Source organism: Pyxicephalus adspersus, chromosome 7 (genome assembly GCF_032062135.1).
Source record: "Pyxicephalus adspersus chromosome 7, UCB_Pads_2.0, whole genome shotgun sequence".
NCBI classification, from domain to species: domain Eukaryota; kingdom Metazoa; phylum Chordata; class Amphibia; order Anura; family Pyxicephalidae; genus Pyxicephalus; species Pyxicephalus adspersus.
In genome coordinates this window covers 9999951-10012609 of record NC_092864.1, presented here as the reverse complement: position 1 = coordinate 10012609, position 12659 = coordinate 9999951, and the positions used below count along the sequence as shown (strand labels likewise).

Here is a 12659-nt window from a genome sequence, read left to right as displayed (position 1 = left end):
CTGCTTCCCTGGTACCCTGCATGGCTCGGGTTTCTCTTATCAACTTTCCTGTCACTACTGGAAACAAGTAACCTAGTGGGTTGGTGTTGGGAAACCTGGCGGGTGCAAAACATAGATGTCTGCAAAATGAAGTTTAAAGTGTTATGATTTTGCGTTGCTTTGCTGCTTTAAGGCCTGAACAGCTTGTAGTCATCGAGTCAAGTGAATTCTGCATAATATTTAAGTGTGCTTAATGTCCTCTCCTCCTGTATCACTGTCTGTATTAGTCTGTCATTTGCAATCCCTATTTAATGTACAGTGCTGCATTAATATGTTGGCGCTATATAAATCCTGTTTAATAATAATGAGAATGTATGGCTTTATCCTAAAGAAGGAATTATTTTTATTATTATTACACAGTATTTTTGTAGCACTGACGTATTACACAACACTTTACAAAGTCCATAGTTATAGTTATGACACTAGCTGTCCCTCAAAGGGGTTTTCAATCTAATGTCCCTACCATAGTCATATGTCTTTATTACAATCAACTAGCTTAACTGCATATTTTTGGAATGTGGAAGGAAACCGGAGTACCTGGAGGAAACCCACGCAGACATGGGGAGAACCTGCCAACTCCATGCAGATAGTGTAATGGCCGACTTTTCAACCCGGGACCCAGCTCTGCAAAGACAAGAGTGCTAACCTCTTAACCGTATAAAGTTCTTTCAATACTATAGTGACCTAGGAACACTTGGTTAAGGCACTGGTCAAAACAAAACTGAGGGTTGTGTGAATGTGCACCTGGTAATTGCCCCAATTAAAAATGTGGAGGATTTTCAAATGGGTAATTCATGCCAAGAAACATTTTTTATAAGATATTTTGCATGGCGCAGACATCATAAATGCAGTATATGTCAGACTGATAGGCAGTTAAATAAAATCCCTGCAAATTTTTTTTTTTTTTGCTAGGGCGGTGAATGCCAGCTTCTGAAGCTTATAGTACATTATTACATTTGTTTTTGTTTATAAAATGAATTGAAAAAGTTTCCTTGTGTTTTAGTGCAAGTCTATCACCTCGGGGTTCTCCCAAAAAATTTTTTAATCTGGCTGGGAAGAAAGCAGTAGGTGGGTGGTGGCCCCTGTATTGTGACCCAACTTTTGAGTAACCACCCAAAAACCTGCCATGTGGTTACAAAAAAAGTGCCGGGTGGTGCGCCCAGCTCAAAGGAGCCGGGGAGAACTCTGAGCCTTAATCTGTAGCCTCTGTTGGAATGAAGTTCTAATGTTTACCGTTTTGAATATATTAAAAAGAAATCAAACATTCCCAGGGGGCATACTAACTATTTCACATTACTTTTGTTAAATATGGACATAAATGTTTGAGTTTATACATGAAATACATGGAAAATAAAATCCTTTATAGAACTTTATAACCACAGTTGTTTAAGTGGAAACCAGTAAATCTTTATAAATCATTTTACCCCTACAGAGAAGCTTTCCTTACTTGTTCAAGTAATAATTATTTGGATAATAACTTATTATTAATAAATACATTGGATCATTCCTTAATCAACAATATCCAATGATTATACCTAAACATTACCAGACATATAGTCTTTTAGAAACACATCCAGCTTTGAACAACTTTGCACCAAGTTTACTATGTCAACCATTTACCTGTTTCTACAAAATATGGAACAGGGAATCGTGAGAAAGTTTATAATATTCATGTTAAGTACTAATGCTGCACTTTCAAGTTGTTGAATATTGAAATGGTAACCTTTTTATAATCTTGCAGGTTCTGTTGGAGTCATAGTCTCTTCTTTAAGTGTTTTATATGGATCTGAATTCAGGGACATCAGACATGAGTCAGAAACTGGGAGTGTGTGTCACAATAATTTGCTGATGCTTGGCAGTAATTAGCTTAGAACAGTCTGATACTGTCTCATCTTTATTTTAATAAAACCAGCACAGACAGGGATAAATGTGCGGCTAATGCAAATATAAGGATTCATGTTTTCATAATACTTTCCTTTTTGTTGGACCTTTCAAAGCAGACTAATTGCACTGCCCTCTTTAACAACATGGTTTCCGCTTTCCTTTGGCTTCCTTTAAGCTAAATGGACTTTTATCTTTAGCATTCCTGACTTTTTACCAGAGCAATGCTTAAATTAGGTTATAGTCCAGCAAAGAACTGGGCAAGCTAACTTCCGAATATGTAGTTAGGTGGTGGCTGTGCTTAGAGGGATGAGTTGATGTAAGTGTGATGTTGAATATGATATTGTGGGCTTACCAATTCCAGGAAAAAAGATTTGAAATAAGAATTTGTGTGTGGTGAACATAGTCATTTTGACATAACCTGTCCTCTCGAAGGGCTTTGGAGGTTTAGGATATGCTTTCTTTAGTCCAACCATCTCCCACAATGTGCAAATAAACCTCACATTGCTCACTTGTCCTGTTACCTTTTAGGGTGCTGACATCATCTTTCTACGTTTTTCCCCCTCTTGCCACCTTTTTGTCTTGCTGCGTTTCCCCTCTTGCCACCTTTTTGTCTTGCTGCGTTTCCCCCCTTGCCACCTTTTTGTCTTGCTACATTTCTACATTTTCCCCCTTGCCACCTTTTGTCTTTACGTCCTCGTTGTTTTTCTACATTTCTCCTGCGTTTGCCACCTTCAGCCATCTTGATTGACTAGGCTGGGGTGACATAACTTCCATTAATGGGTGCTGGTGTTCATTCCCGGCACCCGCAGAGGAAGTCAGAAATACTGGGTATCCTGGCAAACAAAGCTAACCCAGCGCATGCATAGCTCAGATTTTTTTCCCCTGAAACCCGCAGTGATCAGACCAATAGGAGAGCTAATTTCAGAAGGGGTAAAGTCTGTCTCTTTTTGCAATAATGACCTGTCTGATCGTGTAATCTTTAAACGCAACTTTATTTCCGCTTTAACCTTCATTAGTCTGTTTCCACGTTCTGTCTCATTTTGAAGAAGGTATTTTGCAAAACCAGCGCATAATGTTCAGCTTCTGGGAGCCGTATGGCCACATTGCGTAAGTGCAGTTAAAACCAAAGCTTGCTATTCACTCGATGTTTACTTTTGCAAAAGCCACTGACCGCAGCAGTTATGTTACTGCGTGACCTCATCACACATCAAAGAGTCAGAACCTATATGCAGTCTTTATGTGCGTGAAGATTGATTTGAGAACGTATGCATTGATTGCCATGGTAATGCTGTTTCGCTGATGTCGTCTGCAATTGAGTTTCCGTTCTCATTTTCAGACAGAACTTCAAAGTGCTCCACAGCATGATTCAAACTTTCCAACTTTTTCTTTTTTTTTTGCAAGGAAAACTTTTGATGCTGTTGATACTTTGGAAACACTGCACTAGTTTAAACAAATACTGGTAATCAGCTGACCTTTTAATTTTGGTGGAAAAAAAATATTCCAGAAATGACAGCTCGGTCATTTTTCCATCTGACATGAAGTAAGGCGTTGCGGTTTTGCTGTTTACTATATTTATACTTATGCATTAGCGATCTATTTGCTGTGGCTGCTGGATCAGTAGGCTTTGATATATTTTTTTTATTTCTTCACAGACCATCTATTCATTCGTCTTGCATGTTTCAAGCTGATGATCAGTGTACCCTGAGCTTGATATATGCTAATATGGCATAGTATTCTCATTAGAACCTGCTGGTTATAGGAATAGGAAACCTTTCTTTGATTGTGCTTCCTTTTCAGCCTTGTCTGTAACAAAAGATATATTATGAACATTAAATCAGGGCGATTGATTTATTTTCACAGAGACGTCGGGTAAAATAAAGCCTACCGAAAGCAAATTTGGTTGCATGTTTCACATTTTTCCTCTAACTGTGCTTTTATGTATTTGTTTTTTTTATAATTGTGTATTCACTTTCTCAGCTAGCTTATCTTTGTGCACGGATTACTCTGAGGTAATCACTTATGGCAGCCTTTCTTGACCTTGGGGGAACCCTCAAAATAACTTTCAAGTCTTAAGAACCCCTTCTACAATTACTATATCCACAACTCACAGTATATTAGTGTGGTGGTCAGTGGGAGGAATTCCACTTATATTGCTGGACATTGGGGAAAAATGTCACCCTTACAGATGGCCGAAAAGATCATTGGTGTCACTTAAACTAACCCAAAAGGCATAGATTGCTCAAAGAAACCCTCAGCAACCTCTAGAGGAACCCTGGGGATCTACAGAACTTTGGTTAATGTTCGATGTCTATTGAAAAAAGAAGTATTTGTGCCTGCAATTGTAGGAAGAAAATATGGTAGCCCCCATGTATTGATATACATGAAAACTTGATTTTTAAAATGCTAAGGAGGAACTGAACTGTGTTAGCATATGTTGACAATTCGAGCAGAGGACAAATCATTAGTTACTGGTATTAGCTTTGCTTTCCTTGACTTACCATGGTTTGTTTCAAACACTCTCCCTGTGTGGGGACGTCTATCTTGGTAGAGTCAAAGCTTTGATTTCTAATGTCTGAACACATCTTATAATTGGTGCTTTCCTAACTGATGGATGCATATCTAAAGTTTGGCAGGAGAGGTTCAAAAAAACAAGACCCACAGAGGCCTGGAGGTGTCTGTACTGTAGGAGCTCAGGTAGTGCTTCCTCTCCAGCAAGCAGAACAGTGAAAAAGTGACAACATTAAATCTTCCTAAACTAGAGGCCAGACTAGTTAAAGAATACAGGCACTCCGGAACTATGCATCTTGTCAGTTCCGTTTAGTTGTTTGAGTCCAAAGTCCCTTGCCATCAAAAGATCATCTGCAGGGCCAACTACCAAACCCCTAATAGCTTTTCATGGTCTTTATCATAGTCAAACCCAGTCACCAAGCACTTGGATATAAGGAAACTTTAGGCTAACTTACCCCCAGGCACTAGGGAATAACACTACTACACCCTTGCTAAGCGGTTACCTATACGCAACTATACAACTGGAATTTTGGCTCCTCTGGAACTTAAAAATGTCTGAGCGGAACACCCACATTCCTCCTGTTCTCTGGAGCTCAACAGGGTGAAATGCGTCAGCATAGAGACATTCACGATCAATGATATATTAAACTCCAAGTTTTTATTATTTTTTTTTTTTTTTTATAGTCAGAGGCACAGTGCCTTAGATGAATTCACATTGCAGATATACATCTATACAGTTGAATGCCTAGGCACGAGAGGTGTACTGCTATTTGTCAGGAGGTATTTGTCAGGAGGTAAGTCAAGGGTGCAATTTTTAGAGTACTGCTTGGGCCAAAAATAAACTTTCTAGAAGTTCCCTATAACATACCTTACATTTTAAGGTTTAGGTCTTTATTACAGCAACATGAAGCTTTTTTACATGAAGCCGACCACTTTTACACATTTATCTGAGTCAGTAGATTCCATTCAGCGCAGGATAATTGCCTTGACTAAATAGAATAAGCTGCAACAACGAGAAGCCTGCTTTGGCCCTGTGTCAGTGGGAGGTTTATGGTCGTTCCTCCTACTAGACTGCACTATGGTTTCATTACCAGCAATGAGGCACCAAGTATGTGTGCGTGTGTTTTTTACTTACCCACTTTGTGTAAAAATATCTGCTGAGTGGGCTGCACTTCAGTGAAATTGGAGGAGATGGGGGTGAAGAACAGCTTGTGTAAACCATTTACAGTCATACTGGATCCATTTGTAAATTCTTCCCCTCCAGCTGAGCTGACAGGAAAGACAAGCATGGCCAAAAAAAGGTCTTTCCCATCATCCTGTTACAGAAAGCATAAAAGTATAACCTAGTCAATAGCAGCTCAGTTAGAGGAAAAGAGAATCATCATTAACATAATTATCCTGGTACCAGACTGCTGTATTACAGCCCAGAGCAAAATGACAGGGCAGTGAAGTTATTGCCTTTTATTCACTCAAAGGTAGCTACGTCTCTCAATCTTGTGTTCATTTCCACCCTCTCTGTGCATTGACTGGAGAGTCCTCAGGAAGAACACATTAGATCAGGTTACTGTACACCCCATATGCAACACATTTACTGAAAGGCTTTATTTTTCTAGCATATACTTTTGTTCAGCAGGATTTTTTTTATTTCCTTTTTAGTGGATGTTTTGGTTTCTGTATGTTGTTCGGTGTTCAGGCTGGCCTGTTAGGACAACCTAAAAAATGTATGTTGTTGCACAAAGATTACAGGCATTTTTCTATGTGTGTGCTTTCATATGTTAAAAACTACACAAATAGCTACTTGTATTTAAAATAAAATAAAAAAAAAAAATATATATATATATATATATATATATATATCTATCTCCTGAACTATAATTGGTGGAAGTTTTAAACTTTTTTTAAACCTAAAACTTTTTTTTTTTTTTTTGCACATTTTGCTGAGCTGTCCTAAATTCCATTACCTATGATGATTTTTTTATTTTTTATTTATTTTTTTCAGAACTAAACCAGGCTATACTTCCCTTTCCCCATCCTGTTGCAGGGCGCCAACGCTTGTATTCCTTTTTTCTTTTCCTCGATATGATATTTGGAAATCCTAATTGGCCGAGTCTGGATGAAGTAACTCCTGCGCAGGCGTTCTAACAAGTGGAGGGGAATCCGGGATGCACAGATTTTGTAACATTCCACTGGGCAATCAGGCCTCTGTGTCTTTCTTTGATAATGACCGGCCTAACCAGGCATTTGTAAAATTGGAACTTAAGTTTCCACTTTAATTGAAAGGCGTCGATTCCACCCCATCCCTGCTGATCAGGCAAAAACGAAAAATCTAATGGAAGTCTGAAAGCAAACAGTATCTGCTTTGTATTTATTTATTTTTTTTAAATATTATATTAAATACAGAATTCAAGTATTTGAAAAGCTTTCCCAAAAATGTAAAAAAAAAAACTTTTTTTGTGATCGCCATGGTTACATTCACACAGGCTATGAAGTTGTGGTGTGTTTACAGCTTCCTAAGCCAGGGAGCATGTTTCTCCCTCGTGACAGCAAAATGAATGGGAGCAGCAGTGAGCGGTACCTGAGATATTTGCTGCCGGCTGTGAAATGCGCAGACCCTGCTGTTTAAGCAACCAGCGCTGCATCCTGAATGCCTTTTGGCATCGTTACATCCCACAGAAAGTCTCAACTTTTCCTTAGTGAAGATTTACTAGTCCTAAGTACATAAAAATTTTGGAAAGCAGGGTTTCTGAAATTCAAGGACAAGGGGGCGCTCTTTGTGTCTAGAGGAAAAGAAGTTTAATCTCTGGATAAGGAAGGGATTCTTCACTGTAAGGTCTGTGAAAATGTGGAATCAGCTCCCTCAGGAAGTAGTTTGAGCAAATACTAAAGATTGCTTTAAAAAAACAACAAAAGCTGAATGATTTCTAGAAGCACAGAATAGAACTGGGGATTAAAGCTTTAAAGTAAAGATTAGACTGTTGATCCAGGGAATCTGATTGCCTCATGGAATCGGGAAGGAATTATTTTTCCTGTTAAAAATTGTACCAGGGTTTTTTTTTTTCCTTCCTCTGGACCAACTATGTCCATGGGGTTTTATATCTGGGATATGTTTATTTCCCTAGTGGTTGAACTTGATGGACTTGGATAGGCTTTTTTTCATACTTGACTTACCATGTAGCGTTAACTATAGAATGTGATGTATTTTTACTAGTAGGTATTTCCTTGTGTACCGCAGTCAACTTTGGCTTGATCACAAGCAGATTTAATTCCTATGTTTTCCTCTTTTTACTTGTGTTCTATTATTTTCTGTTTTCTTTTATATCCAGCCTGGTGATAACAGCAGTGTTTTGTTATAGATGTTGCTTTATTACAAAGCTATAAGTTCTGGGTGCTATTTACAGAGCAGGGATCGCAGCTCGATGGGTAGCTCTGTTCTTCAAAACTTTATTTTACTTTCAGTGGTTTCCTTTAGCTGGAAATGTCTGCCTTCATCAATGACATCCAAAATATTTGTGTTGCTGTATGATCAAAGGCCTCATTGTTTTGGAGAGCTTTTAATGGTGATGTATATGAAATGGAAATTTCCACAGGGATGGAACAAACAAAAAATGAAATACAATGCACATCAAAAGTCTGTTTTGTATTATTTTACATGGGAAGCACTAAACTGTCTGAACATTGTTGGTTAACTGTGTACATTCTGGGATTTATAGGATCTTTTTAAACTGCAAATCCAGTCAGCTAGTAAAAAGAGGATTTCCAGGAAACCATATGAAAGTCCACCCTATTTGCCATAAAGTAGGCTTTAACTCAAAAACGTTCTGCACTTTTAATAACTGAACAACTTCTTTTAAAATGCCATATTAATAAAATTAAGAATATTTTTTTTCCTGGTGATCAGGCTATTAGAAGAAAATAGTGGTACCATATTACCTCTAAAAAGGTTCCATTCACTTGAATGTAAAGCAAAGTGTTGAAAGTAAATGTTTTCGACTTTTTAAGGTGGCCAACGAGGATTGAAATGATTCCGATTGTGGCCTAAAGGTGTTCTGCGCTTCCATCTGGAAATCTAATGTTGCAGTCAGCCTGGTCATCACTTTGTCAGTATGGTGAATGGGAAATGTAAATATAAATTGGGGTGGTAATTATAAAGGTGGATTTAAGCCGGAGAATTATGGTACCCAACTAATTTTCTCTTGAAAACCGAACCTTTTTGATTTGTGAATATACAATGTGTTTGCCCTTTGTAATCAGGCAGCTTAGCAGTACCATAAAACCTTCTGGGCCTTTAGAACCTGATAACTTTCCATGTGCAGATGTGTGACAATTGGGTCACTTCTGCCTTGGACATGTAGTGTCAGATTTGGAGCAAGATTTTTTGATGTTTCTTTGCTGGATATGCGGACACGCGGAAGCAAAATCCTTCCATGACCGTGACTGTGTGCAAAAAGTTCAGCTTCAGGGAAACTAGTCGAAATACCAATTATTTTTTTTTTTTTTTTTTTTGCTCCCTGCTTACCATTTCTTGAACATTCCTTGACGAGACATGGGGAAGCAAAATCCTACCATTACCATTGCGCACACCTCAGAGCAAAAAGATCAGCATGGGGGAGACAATGGATGATACTGGTGACTATTGTTTTGGTGTCTGCTTGCCATTTTTTGGCAATATTCCTTGAAGGGATAGCCAAAGTGATAACTAATGAAAACTTCTTGCTTTTGAGGCAGTTTACAAGTATCACGGGAAACTATCTTTCATGAAGTCCCCCAGGGATGAAGCGTGGCAGATGAATGAACGCTGTAACCATTGCCCATGCTTCCCTATAGAGGGTGAGCGACACCTCGCTGTGCTGTCCTCCAATGACCTGTATAGTGGTCGTTCCAATCTTCAGTTCGTGGATCCATACTGACAGATCTAAGAACGACATTGGCTGACCGCTGCACATTTGTCAGATTCTCGTCTGCAACCAGCACGACCATTAGTCTCGGCCTATATTCTTCTAAAGTGTGTACCTAGCCTAAGGGTTGAAGGGCCTTATTATAAGTAATTAAGTTCAAATCCAGTTTGTGTCTTGTCCTACCCACAGCTTCCCAATTGGCATCACAGGACTTCTTTACCAGCTACGCTTTGTGTAAAGCTCGATAACCCCTTTGAAGAAAATGGAGTTTAATTTTATTTAGATACTTTACATTTTTAGTGGAAATATCCACAAAGTATCATCTTGATGTATCTACAGAACATATTATGTAGTTACATCTTTGGTAATTGGCTTTTTTTTTCTTTTCTCACTAACAGGCCGGGAACGTGGAGGGAACCGGTTAACCCTTACTATGTCAACACTGGGTATGCTGTGGCGCCAGCCACCAGTGCCAATGACAGCGAACAACAGAGTATGTCAAGTGACGCAGATACTATGTCCCTAACAGACAGCAGTGTGTAAGTGAAAGCAATCTCTTTCTCCTTAGTTACACCTATAAATATTTTCTCATCCAGGGGAATGTAAAATAATACATGGCATTCCATGTGGGTGGCATTGTAAGGTAAGTGAGCAGTATAGCCTAAAGATAGCTTTGGAGTGTAGCCTTAGGAGTGCTAAAGATTAACATTTTAATGTCTTTTTTTTTTTTAACAAAGAGAAAATAAAAATAATCTAGCTATTATGGTATATTGCTTTGGAAAGACTCTGGTGGGGTAACTCTACCTTATTTTTCTTGGTTACTTTCAGGACAAGATGTGCTTTTCTGATCAACCCCACCTTTAGGTCTTTCAGAATCGATTTCTTTTTTTCTCTGAGACCCCAGAACTAAAAGATCCCCATTGTGGTTTGTGCTTTGAGCCCCTCTTACAAGGGCTCATGGTATTTTTTCCAGGTGTACCAAACAGTACAATTCTTTTTGTTATTTTAATGAATTTAGTAATCGACTGTTTGAGATTGGGGATTTAAATCATATTTTCTTTCATACCCTTTTTTGTCTCCTGTAGAGATGGGGTTCCACCGTATAGATTACGAAAGCACCATCGCAGGGAAATGCAAGAAAGTGCCAAAGCAAACGGACGTGTGCCACTACCTCACATTCCAGTAAGTATCATCGTTCCCTAAAACGGGTTAACAGATTTGTGTTAATATCAGGAGCCAGTCGGTCCAGTCTAGGAGCCAACAGGAACTCCAGGTGACAGGGAGGGAATTTTTCTTTAACCATTGGCAGGGCCCACAAACACCAGGGACTAACTATTATCATTTGTTTTTTTTTTAAACAAGTGTCTAGGGTAAGAATTCTGTTTGGTTAATGATCAGTCGGGCTGTCCCTTGCTCTTTTTAATTCCTAGAGTCAAAATTAATTTGTACAATATGCTAGCAAAGTGGTTGGAAAGCAATGATTCTCTTATTACCTTCAGTTCCATCCTTTCTGTATTACCAGTTTTATTCATTTGTTGCAAAACAAAAAGCGAACATACAAGTCAAAGACCCTGCTCCCTACCCTTCTATGGAGGTATATGTCTACCCCAGGACATTACATATAGAGAGGGCTGTAGAATATCTTTGTATAGACGAGGCAGTTGAGTAACTTTTGTTCTAAGGACGACCCACATGTTTAATTGGGCAGTATATCAGATCCTATTGCTGGAACTCTTTTACCAGGTGAAGAAATTTAAAGCTGCACAGCCCCCTGTCAAAAAGGAAGAGGAATGTTTACTGAATTACATGTTCCCTTTTTTTACAAGAAGCTCTGAGCATCGCTGCTGTTTTTTGCTTCAGTTTTGTCAAAGTCCCATGATTCCACTACCAACCTTTAAGTCACTACTGTGTCCTACAGTGTTGTAGGGTCAGGGGGTGAGACCGCTGCTCACAACAGCAGACATCTGGTAGTGACAGACTGTAGTGGTACCTAGAACTCTGTGAGAGGAAAGTCTGCATTTTGCTCAAAATTACATTAAAACTTGAGAGGCTGTGGCGTTTTTCCTGTCAGTTTCTTAACCTTCCTGTTTGCAGTCTTTGGAACGCATGCTGAGCTGTACATTTGTACCATACCCTGAAACCCTGATGCTGGAATACACGTACTGGGATTTGTACCATTTTGGTTCTGCTGATCAAGATGGCCAAAGATCCCAAAAATTACACTTAAATGCCCACGAGGGAAGCAAGTGTAATTCTGCTTTAAGCATACCTTGTCCTTTTGGATTATCATTATCCCCTGCTGACTGCTTTAAGGAGTAATAGCAGTTACAAATTAAAACCCCATTAAATTATTATGGGTAAAGACAACCCTCAGATCAAATATTTGCAGCCACTCGCTGCTTTGGCCTGCACAATCAAGCCGTGTTTTATCCTCTAGTAAGACATTGAATAATACTAGGACTTAATAGCTGTAGACCTCATGCTTTTACTACTATGTTCTCATGAAGCAGGATGTAATTGTATGGTCCCGTTCCTGTGGTTATTTTCTTAAAGTTGGGAGTGAGCATTGATAGATTAACTGAATGGCTGCAAAGCAAGATATGAAGAATTAACAGGCAGCAGATTTGTATTTTTGTTAGCGCCCATCATTGAATTTTAAGTATCAATTGACTTTATCCTAAAATGGAGGGGGCAGTAAGCTAAAGTAAATCAACGAGGGAATCCCACAACACCAAGGATGAAAGTGATGCCGAATTAGAATCACATTATTAGATTAGTGTTGTGTGTGGGAAAGTTCAGTAACAACTAGTTTAGTCACACCCTAGGATTATGCTGCTTATGTTCTACCCAGCGGGCCAATCCCGGACATACAATACCATTATTTCGCTCTACTTCATGGCCTTTTCCTGGTTCATTACCATAATCTCGTATCGCCTGTCATTTTCTAATGCTTCTGATATCCGACCCAAATGCTTAACTCTTTCAAGTCAAGAAAATCATTACATTCTCTTGCATAGCTGAAATCTCTAGCCTGGAAGACAAGTTACAGATCATAGGGTTGAACGGGAAAGGATCCTGTGGCCATATAACATTGGAAAAAAATCTAGTATTTGCTTCTAATGTCAAAAAGGGTGATTGGTGTTTCCTACCAGCTTTTTAAAAAATGTTTACGGTTGCAGTGCTTTACATTTCGGATGCACATTGCAAATTCACCATATTGCACCAAAAAGATACATCTAGCTTCTCCGGCAGAACACCGGAGCATCACTGTGCATCTGACATTCCCTCAAATATTTCCTGATGGGGAACCTTTCCAGGTCTATGTGTTTTTTT

General features: G+C 38.9%; 1 protein-coding gene across 1 annotated transcript in view; it reads left to right on the top strand.

The window, feature by feature from the left end:
• The window catches only part of AXIN1 (axin 1), a gene marked incomplete in the record, with an annotated part of 37573 nt that overhangs the window by 12956 nt on the left and 11958 nt on the right, over positions 1-12659 (top strand). Inside the window, 2 exon segments of the mRNA XM_072417417.1 lie at positions 9725-9865; positions 10412-10508. Coding sequence (XP_072273518.1) covers positions 9725-9865; positions 10412-10508 — 238 coding nt within the window.